The sequence below is a fragment of the Cnephaeus nilssonii genome (genome assembly GCF_951640355.1).
Source record: "Cnephaeus nilssonii genome assembly, chromosome: 18".
Lineage (NCBI taxonomy): Eukaryota > Metazoa > Chordata > Mammalia > Chiroptera > Vespertilionidae > Cnephaeus > Cnephaeus nilssonii.
The window spans coordinates 18,488,633-18,513,049 of NC_137089.1; the positions used below are offsets into that span (position 1 = coordinate 18,488,633).

Genomic DNA, 24,417 nt, shown 5'->3' on the forward strand with positions numbered 1-24,417 from the left:
ACTATTCTGCTACAAGGAGTGCAGAGAGCTGACAGCCTTCAGCATTATCTCTGCTTCTAAGCTGAGGCTGTGCCCTTCTGGGCAGCCCCCAGCCAATGACTGAACATGGGGGAGGGATCCTGGTGCTTGGCCATTTCTGCAAAATGCAGACCTCCTCTGATGGGTAATCTTTGCTCTGGAGCTCTCCTCATTGAGTTGGCTGATATTTCATCAGGTCTAAATTATGATGTGAGGCAATTTCTGCCCAATTCTGCTTCCTACTGTCTTTTCTTTCACAGATATCAAATGTGAATTGTGGTCTGAAAGCTTTTCCAACCCTATCCTGCTTCCTCCCCCTTTTATCTTTTACACAGCGTGACCTATAACAAACCTCTTGCATTCTTAACTCCATCAACATCTGCTTCCCAGAGGACCAAAATAGCAAAGCCACTAATTACTAAGAACCTACTATGTGAAGAAGTATACCATAGTGTTTTGGGAAAGTCATTTAACCACTCCCAACTGTCCACACATCTGTAAAGTGAGGTTATTGTAAGAATGAAGTGAAATAATCTACACAGAGCAATTTGTACAGTGCCTGATATGCAGTAGGTACTCAATAACTAGTATATAACACTAAGAGTGCTATTATGCCATATGCCAGATTCTGTTGAGGAATTTCTGTTATCTAGAATATAAAGGAGCTCCATATCCTCTATGATGTGGCATGTACAATTTGTAATTTTTAAAATATTTATTAAATTGATTGGGGTTACAATTTGAATTAATACAAACTACTTTGAGGATTCTTTCATAACTGCAAGCTGATGCTCTTAATTTCATCACACATATGACATTAGAATCTGTTAATGGGTCCTGAAGACTAAGCATTTGTCTAACAGCTTAGAAGAGCAATATATAATGCCATGACCACTCCCTGGTGAGTACTGGTCAGTTATTTTTGCTCTTAATTTGGGTTTGTATGATGTTTTCCCATGACTAGATTGAGGTTATGCTTAATATTCCATAATCTTGAGATTGCTAGAAAAATTACATCAACTTAAATCATTCCCCCTCTGCCTTTCCCTATTCACCCCACCCACAGGACAAATGTTCAAATCCATTATTAAAAGATTCAAAAAAATCTATAATAAAAACACAATGAGCAGAAGGAAGTTATTAAAATGTTGAAAGAATTTCTAGTGAGGTGATAGCAATTTAAATGGAGCGGAATCTTTCGGAGCACACCTATATTGTTCCTCACCTCACAGTTTTAAGGCAAAGAATTTTAAGTAAATTAAAAATACTATGTTACATAAAGTTAAAGAAACACACTTGAAATTGTGCTGTGTCCTTAGAAATGAGGTGGTGATGGATGGGTTGGTGGATTGGATTTAGGGGCTGGGCAGCTTTTTTAGATATCCTGCCAGGAAATCACTCTTTTTGCCAAATAAATCCATAGAGTTGAATAAATAAGTCCTCTTATGTTTAAAAAAAAAGCACAGGATTTATGAAAGATGAGATGGCCACTTAATGCCCAATGTGTCTATATGTGTTTAAGATAATTTGGCCAAGAGTGGTCAGTATAACCATGGAAAGAAAAAGATGATCAGTGAAGTGAATGACCTATGGTCTGATGGCAAGGGTAAGATACCTCAGAACTACAGGTCTGAATAAATAACTTACTCACTTGTGGTTAGTGATGCTACCAAACCACCAAAGACAAGGACTGCTGAAAAATGGAAATTACATCCATAATATAATAACTTGTAATTATAAAAAATGTATATTTTTGCATGAGCTTAACCATAACGCAATTTGTTTTTGTGTGAATAAATACTTTTTTGAACATTTTTCTAGCATGAGTTCAATTATAGTTCTACTAAGGGCCCAGCGCATGAATTGGTGCACCTTGAAAGGAACTGTGTGCCATGAGGCTGTGGTGGGCACAGGGGTGGGTCTTGGCCCATACTCTGTGCCCCTGCCCGGCCCCTCCCACTGTGGCCCCCCGTGGTCCCCTCTCTGCTGGCAGCCATGCTCCCGCTGCTGCTGCTCCCACGTGCTGATGGTGCAGGCCCCGCTTGCACCCACTGAGGGCGAGGAGCAACTGGGGCCAGCGTCAGCAGCAGGTGCAAGTGCTGGCAGGCTCGCCCCGATGACAGCGACCTGCACCCCGCCTTGTTCTGGCGCCCCTCTCACCTGTTCCACTATCCTGCCAAGGCCAATGCCCGCCATGTTCCAGCGTGCCCCCTGGTGGTCAGTGCACGTCATAGCGATGTGTTGTTAGGTTGTTCTGCTATTTGGTCTATTTGCATATTAGGGTTTTACATAGATAGGTTGTAGAAAACAGAGTCTAGGTGGGCTCCATAGACCATTAGGTAACAGTTATAGTACATAGGGATTCCTGGATGTTCAGTATCCAAAAGGGATGTTTACAAAAATACATTTCTGCACAAGGATTGTTACATACGCACAAATGTATGTGCATACCAGAACAGAATATGCACTTTGGGGACATTAAATAAATACTTCTTGAAAAAGTGGACTCAAGTATGGTTATAAATCTCAAAAAGAAACAGTTCTAATTTATTGCCCATGTGGGAGAAATTCTGGGTGTACTCTTTCTGGATGTACTTTCCTCTTCACTGTTACAACTATTGCACAGAGGGGCAATTATCAGTTTGTGAATTCTACTGTGAAAGAACCAAAGTGACCTCACTGGAAATGTTTCCTAGAGGCTTTCCTTTACTTTATAAAATAATATAATTGGATGTGAAATAAATGGCTGGCACATTTAAAAACATATATATTGCAAATGACGGCAAACTTGGAAAAACTAGAAGTGCTTAAATGCTATGGTTGTGTCAGCAAAGGGGGCATAGGCTCTTGTGTTTTGGTTACATAATAAGTTACATAATGATTTAAAAATGTAATAAAAAACAATGTTCAAAAGCTTCCTAAAACAATTCCATGTTAATCTGGCTTTTGGTAAAGCAAACTCTAAGGAAAACTTCCTTGCAAATGTAAATGGAATGAAGATAAAATAAGTTAATATTTTCCCTTAAATACAAAGGGATATGGTTATGATTCATTAATTAGAAACATTAACATGATTTAAAAGCTATGGTAAATTTCATGAGTTGTAGTGAGACCAATTTACTTGGATGGGTGATTGTCAAAGTAAATAGAGGTTATAAACTATGCTACATAATGTGGGATACTTTAATTCACTATGACTAAGACAGAACAAATCAGATAGTAGGTTCTAAATAAATGATTTGATAAACTGCAAAATCAACTATGATGGCCAATTAAATACAATGTCCACTTTATTTTATTTATTATTTTTGTTAATCCTCACTATTTTTTCCCATTGCTTTTCAGAGAGAGTAGAAGGGAAGGAGGGAGGAGGAGAGAAAGGGAAAGGGAGGGGGGAGGGAGAGAGAAAAAAAGAGAAACATTGATGTGAGAGAGACACATCAACTGGTTGCCTCCTGAAGGTGCCCCGACCAGGGGCTGGAGAGCAAAAACCATAACCCAGGTATGTGCCCTTGACTGGGAATCGAACCCGGGAGCCCTCAGTGCATGGGCTGACACTCCAATCACTGAGAGACCCCGGCAAGGACCAATGTCCATTTTATAAATGTCACAGGTTTATTAAATTAAAGAAGCAGCTAAATATAAACTTAATTAAGTAAACCCTGGCCATAAAAGAGTAGCACTCTAGAGTGTTTTGTGGGTCAATCTGGCTTGATAAATAATCAAAGCTTATCCCATCTCAAAGAAAATGTGGGCTTATTCAAAGTTATTCCTTTCTGACCCTAGTTTATTCTAATGTATTAGCATTCTAACTATTCAAACATGCTCATGTAGGGGAGAAAAAGCTTCACCTTAAAAATAAAAAAGCATATCATAGTCATGTGCCTTTTTCATGGTGCTTTTAAGACCATTAAATGAGATAGTATTTCCAAGGGTGTCTAAAACTGCAGTCTAATATTTAGCTGCTTTGATATTTCCTTGATATTTGTCACCATTTTGGGCAGTGTTCAATCAGAGAAACTGTATTAAATATTTTTAACATACATGAATGAAAACTCTTTCTCAAAGGAGTAAGACGGTAAAGGCAAAACTTTGAGACCATCTTGTAAAGGTAGATTTATAGAAAACATAAGGTTTATATTTTCAGGGTTATGGTTTTATCTAGAAAAGCTATTTCTTTTTTATTTACAGTTATAATTACATTACAAAAATTTAAAGAAGACTATAAAAAAAGAATACTGTCACTGACATACCAGTTTTTTCTTGAGTGTGCCTGAGGAAGGCAGGTTTTATTAGATATTTGAAATGTTACTATATGGAAACAATCACTTTTCCCCACTTCAGAGAGTACTATTGGTGACAAATGTTCCCTTAAAAACATTTTTCCTATAAAAGCTTCATTTTTCACCCATGATCTAAATAACTCATCTCCTCCGTATGAATTTCCCATTTTTGTTACCTGCTAGTGGCAAGAACTTGAGAAAAATCATTTCCCTTCAGGGTCTCAGATTAGGACACATGTGCAGTGTCCATTAGTGTTTTTTCAAAATATGAGTCATTACCCCATTAGTGCGGCACAACTAGTATTTTTATAAAATGAAATGGAATTGACTCAATTTGAGTAGAAAATATAGAGGACAAGACATATTGTAAGGCTAGTTTGTACATTTTCAGCTTTAAGTATATGTATACATACTGTATGATGATGTAAAATGTATTCCTTAGTATGTCTGCAAGCAGAAAACTTTAAAAAATATTGCTCTAAAGAATCATAAGTACCTTCTAAGCCAGTGGTTCCCAACCATTTTTTGGCCATGCCCCAACTAAGCATCTCTAAAATCGTAATGCCCATCCCCACGTGATATATTACTCTTATTATTCAACAAGTGAGCTCCTATTCACATGGAGGAAGCCTAAAAGGCCATTAACTTGGTCTAAACAAGTTTCCAAAGAACATGGCATCCATGAAAGAGGAAAATAAAAGAACGAAAGGATAGTTGAAGTGCTGAGGAAGAAATCACTAAGGAATTGTTAAAAAAATAATAATATGAAAAAATGGAAAATAAAGTTTCAAAGCATATAACAGAGAACTGAAATGCATAAATATGTCACAAGGCCCCTAGAACCGTAAGAAATGCAAAAAATTCATTGTTAATAACTCATTCTCGAATTGCCCCCCTTAAAAATCAAACTGCCTCCCTGTGGGGTGTACCCTACGTTGGGAACCACTGTTCTAAGCCTACAATGAGAATACTCTATATTTCAGCTCAAAATTTCTGAAAATGAGCTTTTTCAACCTAGAGTCAAAATACGATTTATTGCCTAATAGACAATAAGTAGCTAGCTATAAGGGCATTTAAGTGACTAGAAAATATTTACACCCTCAATTAGTTGTTAACCATTAATTGATATCCATTGTACATTTTTAAAAGAAATCTTCTTGGCCTTTTACCTCCTCAAAAAGTCCAACAAAATGTTGGGCATCAACAATTTAGTATAAATATTAATTTGTATGTGTATGCCACATACTTCGGTAAGAAGTTGGGAGAGGTAAAACTAACTGGCTGCCTTTTTTTTTTTTTTTTTTTTTTTAAACTCTACTTTCTTAGCTTGTGGGATAGGACTCTTTTTTTCTTTCTCAATGTTGATTGCCTCTTTTCATGAACTCTTAATTATGTCTGTTATGAAGGAATTTTTAGCCTTCTTTCCTCACTTTACATATCCCCCCCACCTTTATATTTCGTGTTCTCATTGCTTCAAATACTAAATATATGCTTATGACTTTCCAATTTTTGGCTTCCACTCCAGACATTTCTCCCTGGCTAGATCCAAAGGTTCCTGATAGCAATTTGCCAAGTGGGAAAGGAAGGGAAGGAGGTTCCCTTGTGAGGTTAAGAGGAGCGAAGGGTAGGGTTTGCGATGGTCTCATTTATTCAGTATTTCATTTATTCATAAGCATTTACTTATTGGCTGCTCTCAGGGAGTTTCAAACCTAGAGTGACAGGCAGACTGATCCTCGGAGTGTTAAGGATATGGGGTGGCACAAAGACATTTAATGGGACATTAAAGAAGCCCTAGGCCACAGGTACTGTCAATTTAAGAAACATTCAAACCCGTGAAGAATTTTAATGAGCTTATTTGAGCCAAACTGGAGACAACTGCTGGGAAGCAAAATCTCAACAGATTGAGATAATGCTCTGAGAATGGCCGATTTCAACCTTACTTTGTACATTACAATCAAAAGAGGAGACCTATGTGGGTTTCATGAAATCCATTGGTGATAGATTAGGGAGGTGGAGAAAACCAAGTGGGATTGGATGAAAAGTAAAATGGTAGACACATGCTTCTTTTACATGGGTGGGTATGTATAGGATAATTAACAGTCAATAATTAACAACAATGAGAGGATCTGTGGTCTCCCCAGAGTGGTGCCTCTGCTTTGAGGGGTCCAGGGAAAAGGAAAATGACTTTTGACATTGCAACGATATGTTATTGTAGGTGCAAAAAGACAATAGACAGCCTCGGTTAAGGTCAAGACGGACCTTTGTCACGGAAGATACCCACCTGGGACAGGACTACCCACCATAAACTGCTTAGTTAAAACAGTTTTAATTTCAGGCCATCTTTTGAGGTTCCTCTAGGTATCTGAGTTTGCAAGGCCCCACGCAGGCCTTCCCTGAGGTAGTCAGGTTCGCATGCGGCCCCTTTTTGTCCACAGTAGGTCATAGGCAAAGGCCGAATCCCACCTAGTCCCTCAAAGAGACTTAAGGAAAAACTTAGAGAGTATCAGTTTATAGTCGAACATTAAAAAATAAACGGAGAGCGATGCCGCTGAGGAAGAAGGAAAGTTGGGGGACAAATAAAGGATTCGGGCAGAACGTGGCGCTGCAGCAGGCCGGGAGGACAAGGAACTGATTAGGGAGCAGGAAGAGAATGAACACACCACGGTGGAGAAAAAGAGGAAAAACCGGAAGTGCACACGTTAAAAACCCCGCATTCATTAAAAACTCCGCGGTAATACACACACCTCACGCCCATCAAGCTCAGCCGCCGGGGCGTCCTCCACCTCCCAGCGCCGCGGGCCCCGCCCAGCTCGCCCCGCCCCCTTACCCGGCGTGGGCGTCCTCAACGTCCCGGCACCGCCCGCGCGCCGCCCAGCTCGCCCCGCCCCCTGGCCCGACAGCCCCTCCGCCCCGCCGCGTGCACGTGCGCGGCGGGTCCCGCCCCCTGCGCTTTCTCAACCAATGGGAAGTGGCGTCGTAATTCGCCACCACCCGGCCTCGGGTCACGTGATCGCGCGTCCCCGCCCCCTCCCCCCAGCTGCCTCTAGGTTCTGAGAAGATGGCGAAGGTGTCAGAGCTTTACGATGTCACTTGGGAAGGTAACAGCAGGCGGAGCGGGCGCGGAAAGACCCGAAGCCCTGGGAGCGGGTGCGGGACACCGAGTGCCCTGGGAGAGCTGGGTTCTCTGCTCTGTCTCCCCGCACGGCAGCTCTCTGAACGGGCTGAGTTGAGGTGGTGGCCCAGAAGGAGGTGCAGGCTGGCCTGTGTCCTGCTGGGCCCGGCCCCCCACCGGTGTCAGCGCTGGTGTCCCCACCGCTTGTGTTTGTCGACAGACCAATTCAGGGGCCCAGGGCAGCCTCTCTTGTGAGGCGGGGAGGGACCCGGGGCTGCTGGGCGGCGCGGAGAGGGCGGGATAGATTCCTGCAGCCAAGAAAGACAGGACCTGGGAGGCCCTTGTATTGAGGGCTGGGTAGGAAGGCTTACAACTTGGTGCAGAAAAGGTGTGTGGGAGACCCACGAACAGATCTCCTTCTTCTGCATGCGGCTTGACGTCTCGTTCCCTCTTCAAAGCTGGGTTTCTGATTATCTTCCCTTTTTAATTACTCCTTGTCCCACTCCTCCTCAGAACACATTTACATACGCAGCAGAACTTCCTTCTTACTCCCACAGGAATGTCTTTTCTACAGGGAAAGGAGGACTGGTATCTTGGGCATCTGCTCAAGTGTGTGATGGACTTCTTCCCCATCCTAGTTTCACGTAAGGTGGTGAAGTGTGCTCTTTAAGTCTGGAGGCAAACTTGGGACCAGTTTTGTAACAGAGATTTTTCCCTCCTGCAACACTTGGGCGGGAAACATGCTTGAGAGAAGAGCCTTGAGTTTCTCTAGTCTAACGCATGAAATACCTGTATTTGAAATTCATATTCCCAGCGTTTAACAGGAGACTTAAAACAGCTTATGTGTTCAAGGAATGCCTTGTTCCAGTGGTAAAACAATGGCCCGATAACAGGTGTACTGAAAGCTATATTCACCCAGGGTGAATAAATAATCTCCAGGATTACAGAGTTGCAAACATGTATGGGAAAAGGTGAAATTCCTTTATACTTGAACTGAATTCAGTTGGTTATTGGTTTTGTGGCCTCTTGCCCACTGTGAATCTCGGTGTTTCTACCCGTATCAGAGAATCCCGTGATATTAAACAAGAAAAGCGCTTAGTGCTATATCTTCTTGGATATATACGAAATTAAGCAGCCTACAGTCCCTACCTTCATGAAGTTCACAGTCTAATGAAGACAAACCTGTCAATATGTAGTTTTAAAAGGCTTCTCAGGACGTATTTCTTAAGTTGGATGGTAGATAGGTGGCTGTTATTTTTAATGTGTTTTGAAAATGTTTCGAATATGTCATGGTTCTTATTTTTAGAAAGTGCTGTTTGGAAACTATGTTCAATATAAGTTTCTCAGATGATAGTATCATGTATATAACCTTAAGGAACGAGTAGGTGTGTTCCATCAGACAAGGCGATTTAACTAAGTCACTTGGACTACCCTGTGGGCAGTCTAGAATAATAGCTACCTCACAAGTACGTTGAGGAACAAGAGAGAAAACACGTGAAAAGTGCTTTTAAACTAAGTGCTATCTAGGAAAGATGACCTGGCTCCCACCCATGTCTCTAGCTCTGTCTTAACTATTCTGTCTTTCAGAGCTGACAGTGCTGCCTTTTGTTGAATTCCCTGAATGTGCCATGCTCCTCTTGTATTAGGGCTGGACACGCGCTGTTCCTCCCACTAGGAGTGTTCTTTCCTCATTGTCCCACTCTTGTCCCCATTATACTTCATCATTTCTCAGAATTTCCCCTCAGCAGTCATATATTTTAGAGAGTTTTCCTTGACTAACCCGCAGCCCTTCCCCATCCCTCCACCAAAATTTTAAAAAGGGAAAGAAAAAGAACAGAAACCAAAAAGCAACAACGAAACCTACCCCTCGTCCTTAAACTATGTGTTTTTATACTCTTGAAGTGCTTACCCCGTTGTGTTAAGTTGTTAAATTTTCTCTCTCCTAGAATGAAGGGAGGGACCAGGCCTCTTGTTCGAGTGCCTGATTTATGAGAGGAACTCAGTATTTATTTGCTGACTAAATGAATTGTTCATTAGATTAATAATAAACATTAATAAATTGTTACCAAAAAAAACTAAGTAATTTTTCTAGTGTTGGAATAATTTCTTTATATATTTCTGTGAGGGCTGTCAGTTGGACCTAGGTGCTCAAGAATTCCTTTGAATCATATAATGAACTAAAGTTGTAGAAATGGTTAGTTCAAAGAGTACTGTAAATCTCGTTATAGGAGAAGTGATCACATGTTTATAAAAGACCTATATAGTACATCTAACATTCTCCTAGTCTCTATTAGGTTCTATAGAAAAAGTAGAATATATGGTTTATTTATTCAGCCAGTTGAAAATTATTGAGGTTTATTAGAGGAGTTATTATTTAGTGATTTGGAGGTGGGACAGAGTTATAAGGAGGGTTCATTGAGGTTAGGGTATTTGGGCAGGATATGGATAGGATACCTAGCACAATGCCATTCATTACTTTTAAAGATAGTTGTATTATTTATAATATATTTGTAGTCTTCCAAAGGATCTGTCTTTCTTATTAAATTGGTATTCTGCTTTATGAACTTTGAGATACATGGACTTTTATATTAGTGTGAGTTTATTTTCTTTATCAAAAAATTTGACTTCATTTTAGTAATTTTGACATTGATCAAATATATTTATACATTATAACAAATTTTGCGTTTTCAGAAATGCGAGATAAAATGAGAAAATGGAGAGATGAAAACTCAAGAAATAGTGAGCAAATTGTGGAAGTTGGAGAGGAATTAATTAATGAATATGCTTCTAAGCTTGGAGATGATAGTAAGTTTTTTAATTTATTATCTTTATGTTTGGCACATGTCTATTTACCATTCTTAGGTTTTTTTAAAAAAAATCTCATTTTTTCTAGTGTTTATAGCAATCTATCTGTGATTGTCACTTTTTAAAAACTCAGGAAGACTTTATTTTGAGAAGGCTTTATAATTTCTGTTAGTAGTAAAGCTATCAAATAGGCGTTTTTGTTTTCAAGCTCATAGGGCTGCAGTCCTGGTCTGGTCAAAATGTATTTCATTTTTTTTTTTAATATCATATTTCATTTACTAAGATGCCAAAGATTGTTAAATGCCCTATTATATTTTGTGCCAAAAAGAAAGAAAAAAATATTTCCAATTATAAAGATGCAATTGATTGTAAGATGTATCCCAATGCAAAATGTATTTCATAAAGAATCCTTTAGAACATTAAAGGTATTAGATAATTGGATTTTTTTTTTTTTACTTAATAAGATACTGAAATAATTTACATTGCTGAAGCATATAAGAATACCTTCTTTTCTTAATTGCTGATAAAATACAGTAAATCAGTTTTCAGTTATAAGTACTTTTCTCTAAAATACCAAACAGGAAGAATTCATTATCTAGTTTTTGTTGGGAGATTTTATAGTAAATTTAGTTTTTTTCTCTATGTATCTAGTTTGGATCATATATGAACAGGTGATGATTGCAGCTCTAGACTATGGTCGGGATGACTTGGCATTGGTAGGTATTTAAACTAATTTTATTTTATATTTAATATGCTTCATGGATTATATGTATAAGACTTAGTATATGGCTTGTATAGAATGCTTTCTATAGCTGGTTTTCAATGCTACTCTTAAGGGTAGGTAGGCCTAACTGGGTACTTTGAACACAGTATGTTCTTAAATCTTTTTAACAATCCTGAGAAGTAGATATTTAGTATTCCAGTTTTACTGAAGAGGATAAATTAGTTGAAGGTTATCTGCTTACTGGGTGAATTATGCTATATTATAGAGTATGTAATGAGAAGTAGATAGTTTAAAACAAGTTTATCTTTTGGGTTATTGAATATCTTTCATAGTATATGTTGTTAAATACTGTTTTGTAATATTGTAAATGTATACCTTAAACTATTAGAAAGTCCTAATATTTGCACAGCATGACTTAAATTACTAATGCTGCTTTTAAAATAGAGAATGATAATAGCTATATTTTGAGCCCGTATCTGCTAGGTACTATGCTAAATGCTTTACATCATGCTTTCTTTAATTTTCACAATTATTTCTTTGTTTGTTTGTTTTTTGTTTATCCTTACCTGAGGACATTTTTCCATTGGTTTTTAGAGAGAGTGAAAGGGATGGGGAGAGAGACAGAGAGAGAAACTTTGATGTGAGAGAGATATATCGATTGGTTGCCTCCCAGCCACACCCTAGCCAGTTTGGCTCAGTGGATAGAGCATCAGCCTGTGGACTGAAGGATCTCAGGTTCGATTCTGGTCAAAGGCACGTACCTAGGTTGCAGTCTCTTCCCAGCCCCAAATCAGGATGTGTGTACTGACAAGAAGATTATATAATTTCAACAGAGAAATATTAAGCAAAGTATTAGTAGTAGTTGCCAGGGACTTGAAAGAACTTATTTTTTATCTAAAGAATTTTTATGCATAGTTAGGAAGAAAATGCCAGGAAACTGTTGTAGATATTTAAATGGGGTTTGACACATTATGTAAGCAATTTTTGAGAAGTAATATGGTGGTAGTATTTGAAGTTATTAGTGGACACATGATCTGCTTATTTTCCTACTTATTAGTATGATTAGTGTCTGAGAACTGATGATTTCTCTCACGGTGATTTCAGATTTCTCCTTTTACCCCATTATTCATTAGATTAATATCACTTCATTTCATTATATTACACTAGTGAAATTATTTAAGAAGATACATTGAAGACTTATGTAGGTCATTATTTGTAGCCCATTTAGTATATGTAATATAATTACTACTTTTCAAGTCTTGTTTACCAATTATTTTTTTAGTTTTGTCTTCAGGAGTTGAGAAGACAGTTCCCTGGCAGTCACAGAGTCAAGCGACTAACTGGCATGAGATTTGAAGCCATGGAAAGGTAACTGAGTCTTGTCAACAGTGGGTCCCATTTGAAAACTGCAGATATGAGGCCTATCTTTATGTTCTCCTTTGCTTATGGCAGCATCATTGAGAGTGCAAGATCTCTTGCTCCTGAGATTCAGAGTAATGTCAGAGTAGTAAAGGTCAGCATAAATCCTGGCCTTTACTCCCAGTAAATAGGATTTGACATAAAAGTGTAATCCACTTACCATCTCTGGGCTAGTGAAATAGATTATATTTTGGAATAAGAATTGGCTTCAAATAATCCTGGTTTTAGGATTTAATAGCTGGTTATCTAGCAAATTATTTAACTTTAAGGTTTTTTGGCTTCACTCCTCTGTAAAGCAAGAATATTACCAACTTGTCAGAATTCTTTGGGGACTTAATAAATATATGTGTAGGACCCTCATAGGTACTCAAGGTATAGAAACTATTATTATTAATTTTTTTATTGAGATATGATTGACATATTATTGTATTAGTTTCAGGTATACAACATAATGATGTGATATATATGTATAATGAAACGATAATAGTAAGTTTAGTTATCCATCACCACTCATAGTCATGAGAACTAAAAGTTCTGCTCTCTTAGTAACTTTCAATTACAACACAGTCTTGTTAACTATAGTAACCATGCTGTTAATTATTTATAAGTGGAAGTTTGATCCTCTTCACTCATTTCACACACTCCCACCTCCAGCCCCACCCCCACCTCTGGCAACCACCAATCCGCTTTCTTGATCTGTAAGTTCAGGTTCTTTTTGATTCCACATGTCAGTGAGATCATTCAGTACTTGTCTTTTTGTCTGACTTATTACACTTAGCATAATGTCCTCAAGGTCCATCCAGGTTGTCATAAGTGGCAGAATTTCCTTCATTTTTATGAGTAAATAATATTACATCATATACATGTCACAATCTCATTCATCTGTTGATGGACACTTAGGTTGATCCATGTCTTGGCTCTTGTAAACAATGCTTTCATGAACATGGGGATGCATACATCTTTCACAGTAGTGCTTTTGTTTCCTTCACATAAATACCCAGAAGTGGAACTATTGGACTAAATGGTAATTTTATTTTTAATTTTTTTAAGGAATTCCCATATTGTTTTACATAGTTGTTCCAATTTACTTTCCCACAAACAGTGCACAAGAGTTATCTTTCTCCATGTTCTTGTCAACACTTATGTCCTGTCTTCTTGCTACAGTAAGCTGTGATTATCTGTCTTTACATGTCTTCTAATTTTCAGGGAAGTGGTTTGACCTGTGACTTTAATTCTCTGATGAATCTAGAATTAGTTGATTTGTCCAGTTTGTTTAGCTTTTTTCTTGTGTGGATGGGAGTGACAACTTCCAAGATCTTTTTACTTGCTGTTCCAGGAACCAGAAATGTTGAACATCTTTTCATAAAATTATTGACCATTTCTATATCTTCTTTGTTTTTAAATTGGGTTATTTGTATTTTTTTATTTAGTTGTAAAAGTTCTCTATATAGTGTCTAGATACAAGGTCCTTATCAGATATACTAGAGGTACAGTGCAGGAAATTCGTGCACGGGGATGTGGGGAGGGTCCCTTAGCCAGGCCTGCACCCTCTCCAATCTGGGACCCTTCTGGGGATGTCCGACTGCCTCTCGCAATCTGGGACTGCTGGCTCCTAGTGGCTCGCCTGCCTGCCTGCCTGATCGCCTCTAATCCCTCTGCCTGCCTGCCTGATCGCCCCTAACCGCCTCTGCCTCGTCCCGCACCCAGGACCCAGGATTCCCTCCTCCGGCTGGTCGCAGGCACCCAGGACTTGGGCCGGCTTTGCCTGGGCCGGCCGTAGCCGCAGGCGCCCGGGACCACGGGGCGGGCAGCTTGTCCCTCTCCTGGGCCGCAGGTGTAGACGCAGCCGCTGGCATCCAGGACTGCGGGGCAGGTGGCTTGTCTCTCTTCCAGGCTGCAGTCCTAGCCGCTGGAGCCTGGAACCGCGGGGAGGATGGCTTGTCCCTCTCCCAGGCCCCAGGCGCAGGTGCAGCTGCTGGCGCCTGGGATTGTGGGACGGGCGGCTTGTCCCTCTCCTGGGCCACAGCCTGGCTGGTCCCCATTCCTCTCTCCCCAGTGTTGGCTGTCTGAGCCGTTATGGCGTGAAGGTGTGAGGGCGTGATAACCATTTGCATATTAGCTTTTTATTATATAGGATGATTTGCATAAATAGTCTGACACTCTTCATTTACTTAATGCAGCAATTTTAACCTTTTTCATCTCCAGGCACACATAAACTAATTATTAGAATTTTTTGGCACACCAAAATATATATTTTTTGTCTATCTGACAAAAAAAGTTTAATTTTGATTCATTCACACAGATGGCTATTGTTATATTGGCTGTTGTCATTTTTTTATTTGACAATCTAAGGAAAAGGAAATCATTGTTTCTGACTTAATAGTCAGGTATTGCATGTTTTAAAAATTCTTGTGGGCCACAGCACACTGGTTGAAAATCACTGGCTTAGTGGTGTCCTTTGAATTACCAAATTTTTTTATCTTTTATTAAGTCTGGTTTATTTTTTTTCTTTCTTTTACTTTTGGTGTCATATCTAGAAACCATTATCTTACCCAAGGTCACAAAGATTATGCCTATCTTTTAAGAATTTTGTAGTTTTAGCTTTTACATTTAGATCTTTACCCATTTTGGTTTAATATTTTTTATGGTTCGAAGTACATGTCTATCTTCATTTTTCTGCATATGAATATTCAGGTGTCCCAGCACCATTTGCTGAAAAGACTATGTTTTCCTTATTTGTCTTGGCACCCTTGTTAAAAACAATTAAATATAAATGTGAGGTTGATTTCTGGGCTTATCATATATTGCACCATATTTTTTCTGCACTCTATTGGTATTGTGGCTTTGTATTAAGTTCTGAAATTGGGCATTGTGAATTCTTTAGCTTTGTTTTGTTTTTTCTCCAAGATTATTTTGACTATTTTGAATCTTTTGAATTTATGCATGTATTTTAAGATCAGCTTATTTTCACCTTTTTAGCTTGTTTCAGGTAAGACAACTTGTACTTCAATTGTAGTAGTTTGTTTCAAACCAGATTTATTGATATAATTTTTCTCAACCCCTTCACTCCTGGGCTTACATGTTTGTTTGTGTGTACATTTTAATCTCTTTGTATCCTCTCTGTAAGTTAGCAAAGGATATAGATAAAAAAGTAAATAAAATAGTATTAGTTTAGGTTAGCAGAAGCTAATTTTGAATCAGGACAGAATGGAAGAAATCTGAAAAGATGGTTCCTGAATCAGTGTACTGCTCTAATAATTGTTTTTTGTTTTATCTCAAATGCTATGAGTCCTTAAACCATTCTTAAAATATATGAATAGTAGAATACATTCCATAGTCCAAGATGAATGATTTTTAAAATTATGTTGTGAGGGATTGAGTGGTACTAGTTTTTAATATTTACTATCCCTTTCCAACCAAACAAAATATTGATATGGTAAGAAGAACTTATTGTTAAGTGTTGCTTCAGATTTTCTAAGAAACTCAGTGAACTTTAATTTCTTTAAGCCTTTTCAAAAACTGTTTTTATTGATTTTAGAGAGAGGAAGGGGGAGAGAGAGAGAAACATTGACCCATCGGTTGCCTTCTGACACACCTTTACTGAAACCTGGGCATGTGACCTGATGATGCTCCAGCTATGTGAGCCATACTGGCCAGGGCTAAGCCTTATCATCATCATTATTATTATTATTACTGGAGGCCTGGTGCACGAAATTTGTGCACTGGAGGGAGGGGGCGGCGTCCCTCAACCCGGCCTGCACCTTCTCGCAGTCCAGGACCACTCGCCCCTTACCACCCGCCTGCTCACTGCTCCTTACCACTTGACTCGCTGCTCTTTAGCGCTGCTGTGGAGGTGGGAGAGACTCCCATCACTGCTCCTGCGCTCGCCATTCATGAGCCCGGCTTCTGGCTGAGCGGTGTTCCCCCCCCCCCCCCCCCCCGTGGGAGTGCACTGACCACCAGGGGCAGCTCCTGCGTTGAGCGTCTGCCCCCTGGTGGTCAGTGCGCATCATAGCGACTGGTCGTTCTGCCGTAATGGTCGCTTAGGCTTTTATTAAAATGAAGATTATGTGTTTATTTTTATTGAAACTCGTAGAACCATTTTACTGAGCAACGTTTTAATGTTTTTATATGGATGAGTGGCTGTTAGACGTGCCTTTGTTAAATAGGATCATTAATCATTGATTCTCATACATGATTGTGTAAATTAGAATATGTGGAATTTTAAAAAATAAGTAGTTGCCTTGCTCCCACTTTACTGAAATCAGTTTGTGGGGGTGTAACCCAGATTTTTTCTTTGAAAAACTCTGCAGGTAAAAAGACAGGTATCAGAACATTGTTGACTAAATGTAAATTTTTGTTGACCTTCAGTGTATTAGGATCCTCTAGAGAACACCCCCCCCCCCCCATACACACACACAGACATTTACATACATACACAGAGAACCACATATATAAATGGAGATTTATTATGAGGAATTGGCTCATATGATTTTGGAGGCTTTGAAGTTCCAGAATCTGCCATCTGCAAGCTGGAGATCCAGCCAAACTGGTGCTATAATTCAGTCTGAGTCCAAGTCCAGAGGCTGAGAACGAAGGCAGCCGATGGTATAAATCTCATTCTGAGGATAGGGGGAGGTAAGATGAGATGTCCCAGCTCAGAAGTGAGGCTGTAAAATAGGGTTAAATTCCTCCTTTCTCCACTATAGTTCTATTCAGACCCTCAAGGAATTGGATGATGCCCACCCACATTGGGTAGGCAGTCTGTTTTGCTGAGTCTACGGATTCAAAGCTAATCTCATCCTGAAACACCATCAGACATATCTAGAAATAATGTTTGATCTGGGCCAGTCAAGTTGACACATAATATTAACCATCACACTCAGTTTTTACATAAATTATTTTTTAAATTACAGTATAATTTAAATATGTTTAAATATAAAACTAGATATTAGTGGCTTATGTATATAGGTTTTATACAAGTATAAAAACAATGAATGGCTTCATATCTTTCTCTGTCACTTCTGATATCTTTTCCAGAGGTATTTTAGTTGGAAAAGATTCCCAGGTGATTCTCATGTACTGTCTTGTGACAATTTCTGCTCTGTAGCATTAATTTTGCCCTTGTTTTGCATACTTTACTGTTTTGTTTCGTTATTATTTAATGATTTTATTTTATTCCCTCATTTAGTTGTAGATTCTTATGAGGCTAGCAGACCTATTACAGTACCATGTATTGGATGTCCAAACTAATTTTCTTTATTTGAATTACTGCTGAGTCTAATTGACTTAGTGTGCAGGGATGTGGACACATGGAGTGAACACATTTACAAATTCAGTCTGCTTTTATTTTTTTCAATAGTCTGCTACAGATAACAAGAATAGGTAAAGTATTCTTACCTATTGGCATGACCATAATCACCAACATTGACTTGGGTACTAAAATTTTGGGGTCAGTGTATAGTTGAAAGATGAGTCACATGATATAAAGTATTCATATCTATCATTAAAAGATATCTTCCAGAAAATGTCGTTAAGAGAAAAATATAAAATTAAAAATATCCTATAGGGAACTTATGAAGAGATCCCAAGACAATGTATCTGCTATTTCTGGTTTTAGAAATACTGCTATAAAAGTTTTTAAACATTGTTTTTTGCTTTCTTTAAAGATTTTTATTCAGAAATGGAGAAATTGATAGGAAGGGAATTGGGGGGTTATGAATATTGTTAGGAAGGAATTTCAGAATCACTCAGCTATTTCTTTGCATCCCAATCAAGGTTATCATATGTAAGAGTATATAGTTAAGGAAAGTTTTTTATTTGATTTCTAATGTATCCCTACTTAGATTCTCTATCACATAATGTTAATTTTGGCTTCTTAGTTATTTATTGTCATATGTGAGTATTTTTTCTTTTGATAAATTTGTTAACTGTTTCTCTCATGAGATTGTAACCCAGCAAAGAGTACCGTATTTTCCGGCGTATAAGACGACCCCCAACTTTTCCAGTTAAAATATAGAGTTTGGGATATACCCGCCCTATAAGATGACACCCGGCGTATAAGACGACCCCCGACTTTTGAGAAGATTTTCCTGGGTTAAAAAGTCGTCTTATACGCCGGAAAATACGGTAAGTATTACGTATGGATACTTAGTAGGTGCTTAATGAACTGAACCAGCTCAACTAAGAGAAGCTATTATAAATATTCATTAAAGGAGAATTAATACATAGATCATTCCTTGTGAATGGATTTATTAAAATTAAACTTTTCCTTATGTTTTATTGGTTGTAACTCTAGGTATAACTAGGATCATAAAGGATTCTCTTTGTGCTGCTAGATTTTACATTTGTATTTAGGCCCAATTAGATCAGTATGTTTTGAAGTAACTTTTTCTAGAAATACTTTATGTGATACTTTTTTCCATTAAAAAAACCCCACACCATAGCAAACCTTACTTTTATAGGAATATAAAAAGTGACTTGGATAACAATTATAAATGCATGTGAAGCCCTGCCAGTTGAATCTTTTCCAGTATTTACTATTTGTCACTAAATTTTAAGTTCATGATTCTTGATGTTTCTTTTTCATTTTAAATAGATATGATGATGCAATACAGCTATATGATCGAATTCTACATGAAGATCCAACTAACACTGTAAGTTAACTAATAGTTCTGAAGATGATATAGTTTATTTAAAAACGCAAAATTAATTCATTTTGGAAGTAACGGGAAAATACATATGGAACTGTTTTATTATCTTATTTTAAATATTTCAAGATGGATCATTTTAAAAAATAGGTTTAAAACTCTCCAGTTAAATTTGACTTATGAGATATCTTACTAAAAAAAATTAATTAAAATTTGGGAAGAAAGAATTTTATGTGCTTGCATAAAAGCCCAGCAAATCTCAGTGTGTTTTTTTGTGTAATATTTTGTTAAAGTTTATGAAATAGTAACTTGTCTTGTTTGTGTAAATTTTAGTTGTCTTAATGAGAAATGAAAGAAGTCATCTCAATAATTAGTATATGGAGTTAATGAAGGTGTTTTGTTTTGGATTTACTTTTTTCTACCTAAATAGGAATTACTATATCATATGTAAATATATTTAAAGGAAAAATATGTAAATATCTTTAATTCTGATTTTGAACAAATTTTATATCAGTTTATTGGACAAAATATTTGTTGCAAATATACTTATATAACATAATTTGTTTTAAAAATACCCTGGTGAAAAAATTTTTTGTTGTTGAGAACATTTTACTTTAGTATTGGTATAATGGCTTCCCTCAGATTTACCTTGTATTAAATGAAAAGTTAAAGAGAGACCTTAAATAACATCAGACATTTTTAATGTTTTATGTTGTTATGTCCTTGCATACATATGCCTGCTAAAATAAAAATATTCTTTAGAAATTTTAAACAAAAAACAGTTTGAGTTTGTATTGTCTTTTTATAAAAGGAGAAATTCTTACATTAGCACATAATACAAAAACATGGTGTTCTCTTATTTGGCAGTATTTCATTAAAAATGCACATTTAAAATAAGCTAATAAAATATATGCTTGTGGATTATAAGATGCAGAAATGTTTAATAATTGAACATAAGTCACTTGATTCATTTAAAAATAAATTATGTATGCTAAGTTAGGAAATGATTTCATATTGAAGTGTGCAATTTCTAGATAGCATTAAACCAAGCATTCATTGGTCATAAATCTCTGATCTCTGCTTGTCCCTTTTGATACATTATTTAGTTATTGCTTAAAAGATGGAGTTTTTTTTCCCCGTTTTTTGAGATATAATTGACCAGTAACATTATACAAGTTACACAACATGGTGATTTGCTATCTATATATATAAAACCCTAATATGCAAATAGACTGAATGGCAGAAACTGGTCACTGTGATGTGCGCTGACCACCAGGGGGCGCACTTGGAACATGGCGGGCGTTGGCAGCAGGCAGCAGAGCACAGAACATAGTCGGCACCAGCCAGGCGGGATGGTGGAGTAGGTGAGCAGGGGTGCCAGACTAAGGCAGGGCCCCTGTCACTGTCATTGGGGCGAGCCTCTGGTGGTTACTGAAAATTCTTTGTTCCAGCACGCCGTGGTCCTGCCTGGTGCTCGCATCTGCTGCGGGCGCTCAGCGCTGCCCCAACCACTTGGTGCCATCAGCAGGTGCGAGCGGTGGCTGCTGGCTCTGATCGCCCCTGAGGGCTTCTTTGCCTCCTCTTGCTCCTGAGGGGCGATTGGGGTAGCAGCCGCCACTCGTACCCACTGCTGGTGCCGGCCCCAATTGCTCTGTCCATGAGGTTGGCACTGTCAGCGCATGGGAGCAGCCGCTGTGGGAGCGGGACTGCCGGCAGACAGGATGGGGGGGTGGGCAGGGAGGGCCACGGCGGGAGGGGCCAGGTGGGGGCACGGAGGATGGGCCGAGACCTGCCCCTGTGCCCACCGCAGCTTCACGGTCCACAGTGCCTTTTAAGGTGCATGAATACATGCTCTGGGCCCCTAGTAAGTATATAATTTGCAATGTTTTATATTTGTGTTTTTAATATCCCACACCTGGGAAACTTCCTAGGTTTTTGTTTGTTTGTTTGTTTGGCACATATTTAAATGGTAAGGATTCATTATTTTGTGAAGATTCTAAGAATATAGAAAATTCAGGGAAAAGTTTTGGCATAACTACAAATCCACCTATTATTAAAAAGAAAAAGAAAAAGGAACAGCTTCTGTTACTTTTGTCTAGATATTCCCAATAAATAAAGGTAGTTAAAATAGGAAAGTTTTGAATAGTATTCTAAACTTAACTGTATAAAAAGCACTGTTTGTTGTTCTGAATATTTTTATTTTAACTCTAAGACTTGACCTGTTTTAAAGGTATTTAATTTTTTTACCCATCCACACAGGGTGGGACAAAACTAAGTTTACAGTTATACTGATAAAGAATATTATAATTATAATTAATAAATAATACAGGAATAAACTGTGTTTCATATACTCACAACTGTAAACCTATTTTTGCCCTACCCTATATATTGAAAAAATGAAATCAAGTTTCTGAAAAACGTTTGAGTTTCATACATTTTTCTCATATTAGGTTAAAAATTAATAGCTTGTAATTTATTTTCTTGAAATTAGGAATCAAACATTTTACTTTTGTGCCAGTTTAAGTTGAGGATATTTTAAATAAGTTATTTCACTTTTTCAAGACCTAAAATAATATGTAATTACTAGAAGCCCGATGCACGAAGATTCGTGCCAGAATGGGCCTTTCTTTCCCTGGCTGCCAGCACCGCTTTTGCTCTGGCCAGAGCCGCCTTTCCACCTTCCTACTCTGTTCAGAGGCCCAGAGCAGCTAGGGGACGAAATGCTTGCGTCGTCGCCATGGAGATGACGCAAGCGTCCCGCCCCCAGCCGCTTGGAGGCTGCGTATGCAAATTAATTGCCATCTTTGTTGGGTTTATTTGCATACTCACTTCTGATTGGCTGTGGGTGTCGTGAAGGTACGGTCAATTAGCTTGTTTGTCTATTATTAGGTAAGATATATTGTTCTGTCTTTGTAGTACTTTCTATGTTTTATGGCTTTAAGACTGGCCAAAAGAGAAATTCAAATGGTTCCCCTCATTGACTATATATGAAGTTGTAGTAACTAAATGTCTTAGTTGTTAGGTGAATATTTTAGAACAAGGTGACTAAAATCAACTGTTAAATGTATTCTTTTATAAGAGATTATCTAATCTCTACTCAGTCCCTTCTGTCCTGCTGTAAATGATGATTATGTTTCATGAGCCACCCACCAAAGTGTTGATGTTACTAAGAATTAAAGACGCTGTTTCTGTTACTGTATCCGTAGAAAATACTGAGGTAGACATTGAAGGAAATAACAAAGCCATATAAGACCTAGAACTGAAAAAGTGTATTAGGGAAAGACTTTACTTATATTAAGTAGTCAAATTATTATTTAGAAGACATCACAGTTTCTTTTTCCAAAGCACCTTCATTATCTCAAAGATGAGTAAGTCCAGTTCTGTTTTCATCTGTAGTTTTAATTCAAGCTTGTAACTAATTCTTTGCATTGTCTAAAAGTGGTTATGTGATTCTTTTATTGGTCTTGTGCATCTATGCTCCTTGATAACCACTATAGAAATGAGGTTATTCAAGCTTTAAAGAGCTCTCTTTATGCATTCATTATTTCAAAAATCATTTGTTGAGTGCTTGCAGAGTGTTTGGTGTTGGGAATAGAAGGATGAATTAAACACCATCCTTGACTTTGCTTTTAGAGTGGCAGGATGATATAATGAATGGATTTTGGACTTTGAGATAGACTTATTAAGTCCTGGTTCTTTGATGATTTGCTGTGTGATTTTTGAGCCTTGTAGGCTTTGAAAGATGAGTGTGGCTTGAGACAAAGCCATCGTATTTCATGAATGGCATGAGTAAGTTTTAACATTAAAGCACAAGGCCTGCCTAGGGCAAAAAGAATAAAGTAATTATAATAGAAGTTTTTAAATTTTTCTTTTGGGAAGTTACTGAAATGGAACACCTTCTCCCCATCTATTTAAAAAATGTTTTGAAATACTCTTTTGAAAAAGTAATTTTAATACCCAGGTTAAAAATTACAAATAATACAAAACAATGTGTAGTGGAAAAATAAGTCTTTCCTTCCATTCCTGATTTCAAGTCCTCCTTCACTTCGTCAAACATTGTTAGTAATTTCTTTGTATTTTTCTAGATAATCTTTTTCCTATACACTTACGATATGTGTGCATGTTTGTGTATCCCTTTTGACAGGGAGAATTGCTGAAAATGCAAATGGTGGCATACTTTACCTAGCAGTGTATTTTAAAGGTCATGTCATGTCAGCATAAGCTTTATATCATCCTTTGAGAAGCTGCATAGCATTGCATTGCATGGATGTATAGTCTCTGTCTTCATGAAAAACAGTTTTACTTAAGACCCTTTTGGTGAACTCTTATGTTGATTTTGATGTCTTCCTCCCAGAAAGTGTTGCAGTTGATGTTGTTTGTAGGATAGATTCCTGGAGTAAAATATCTGTCAGGAAGTTACATGCATTTTAAGTTTTGATAGGGGTTACCAAATTTCCCTGCACAAAGGGTGTTTTTTTTTAGCTGTCTACAGTCATTTCTATGGTGGAGGAGATGCTTCTCTCTCTGTGTCCTTCCACATGGCATATTTAACTTTTGCTAGTATGATTGATTAAAATGTTATCTTGTTATTTACATTACCAGTGATGTGGAATACCTTTTTAAAAAAATATGTTTTTATTGATTTTAGAGAGGGAAGGAGAGAGAGAGAGAGAGAGAGAGAGAGAGAGAGAGAGAGAGAGAGAGAACAAACCTGAGAGGATCTGAGAAACATTGATTGGTTGCCTCCAGCCACACCCCGACCAGAGACTGAACCTGTAATCCAGGCATCAAACACTCGACCTTTTGGTGCATCATCCCAACCAACTGAGTTACATCAGCCAGGGCTCCTCAAAACCTTTTTTTTTTTTTTTTTTTAACATATTTTTATTGATATCAGAGAGGAAGGGAGAGGGAGAGATAGAAACATCAATGAGAGAGAATCATTGATTTCCTGTCTCCTGCACACTCCATACTGGGGATCAAGCCCACAACCTGGGCATGTGCCCTGACCTGAATCGAACTGTGATCTCCTGGTTCATAGGTCAACACTCAACCACTGAGTCACACCGGCTGGGCTTCCAAAACCTTTTTGATGATTTTTTTCCTTGACCTTGGGTAGTTTCTTCACACACATGCACTGATCAATACCAAGCTGAGTACTCCTCAAGGGGAACCTCCAGAGTCCTTATTCTGTTTTTTTTTTTTCCCCCTCCAGTACTCTGGCCTATTAATGCTAACCTCTTTGATCTTCCTAGACTCTCAGCTCCTTCTTCTGATCTCAGAGTCTGCTGGGCTCAATCTGGTTTTCTTCCTCTCTGCACAGCATCCTTGAAACTCTCTTAAGGCAGCAAGCCAGGGCAATAAAAATAGGACTCACCTCATTTGTTTCCTGCCTCTCAGGAATTA

General features: G+C 38.1%; 1 protein-coding gene across 5 annotated transcripts in view; it reads left to right on the plus strand.

Annotated features, from left to right (window-relative positions):
* Positions 1–7,325: 7,325 nt before the first annotated feature.
* The window catches only part of EMC2 (ER membrane protein complex subunit 2), a 359,544-nt gene continuing 342,452 nt past the window's right edge, over positions 7,326–24,417 (plus strand). For all 5 annotated transcript variants that reach the window (XR_013814944.1, XR_013814945.1, XR_013814946.1 and 2 more), the window contains exons 1-5: positions 7,326–7,399; positions 10,105–10,218; positions 10,870–10,934; positions 12,225–12,310; positions 18,960–19,017. Coding sequence is in view for 1 of the 5 variants with exons in the window: in XM_079796391.1 (XP_079652517.1) it covers positions 7,360–7,399; positions 10,105–10,218; positions 10,870–10,934; positions 12,225–12,310; positions 18,960–19,017 (363 nt within the window). In the remaining 4 variants the exon portion in view is untranslated. The remainder of the gene's footprint in view (positions 7,400–10,104; positions 10,219–10,869; positions 10,935–12,224; positions 12,311–18,959; positions 19,018–24,417) is intronic.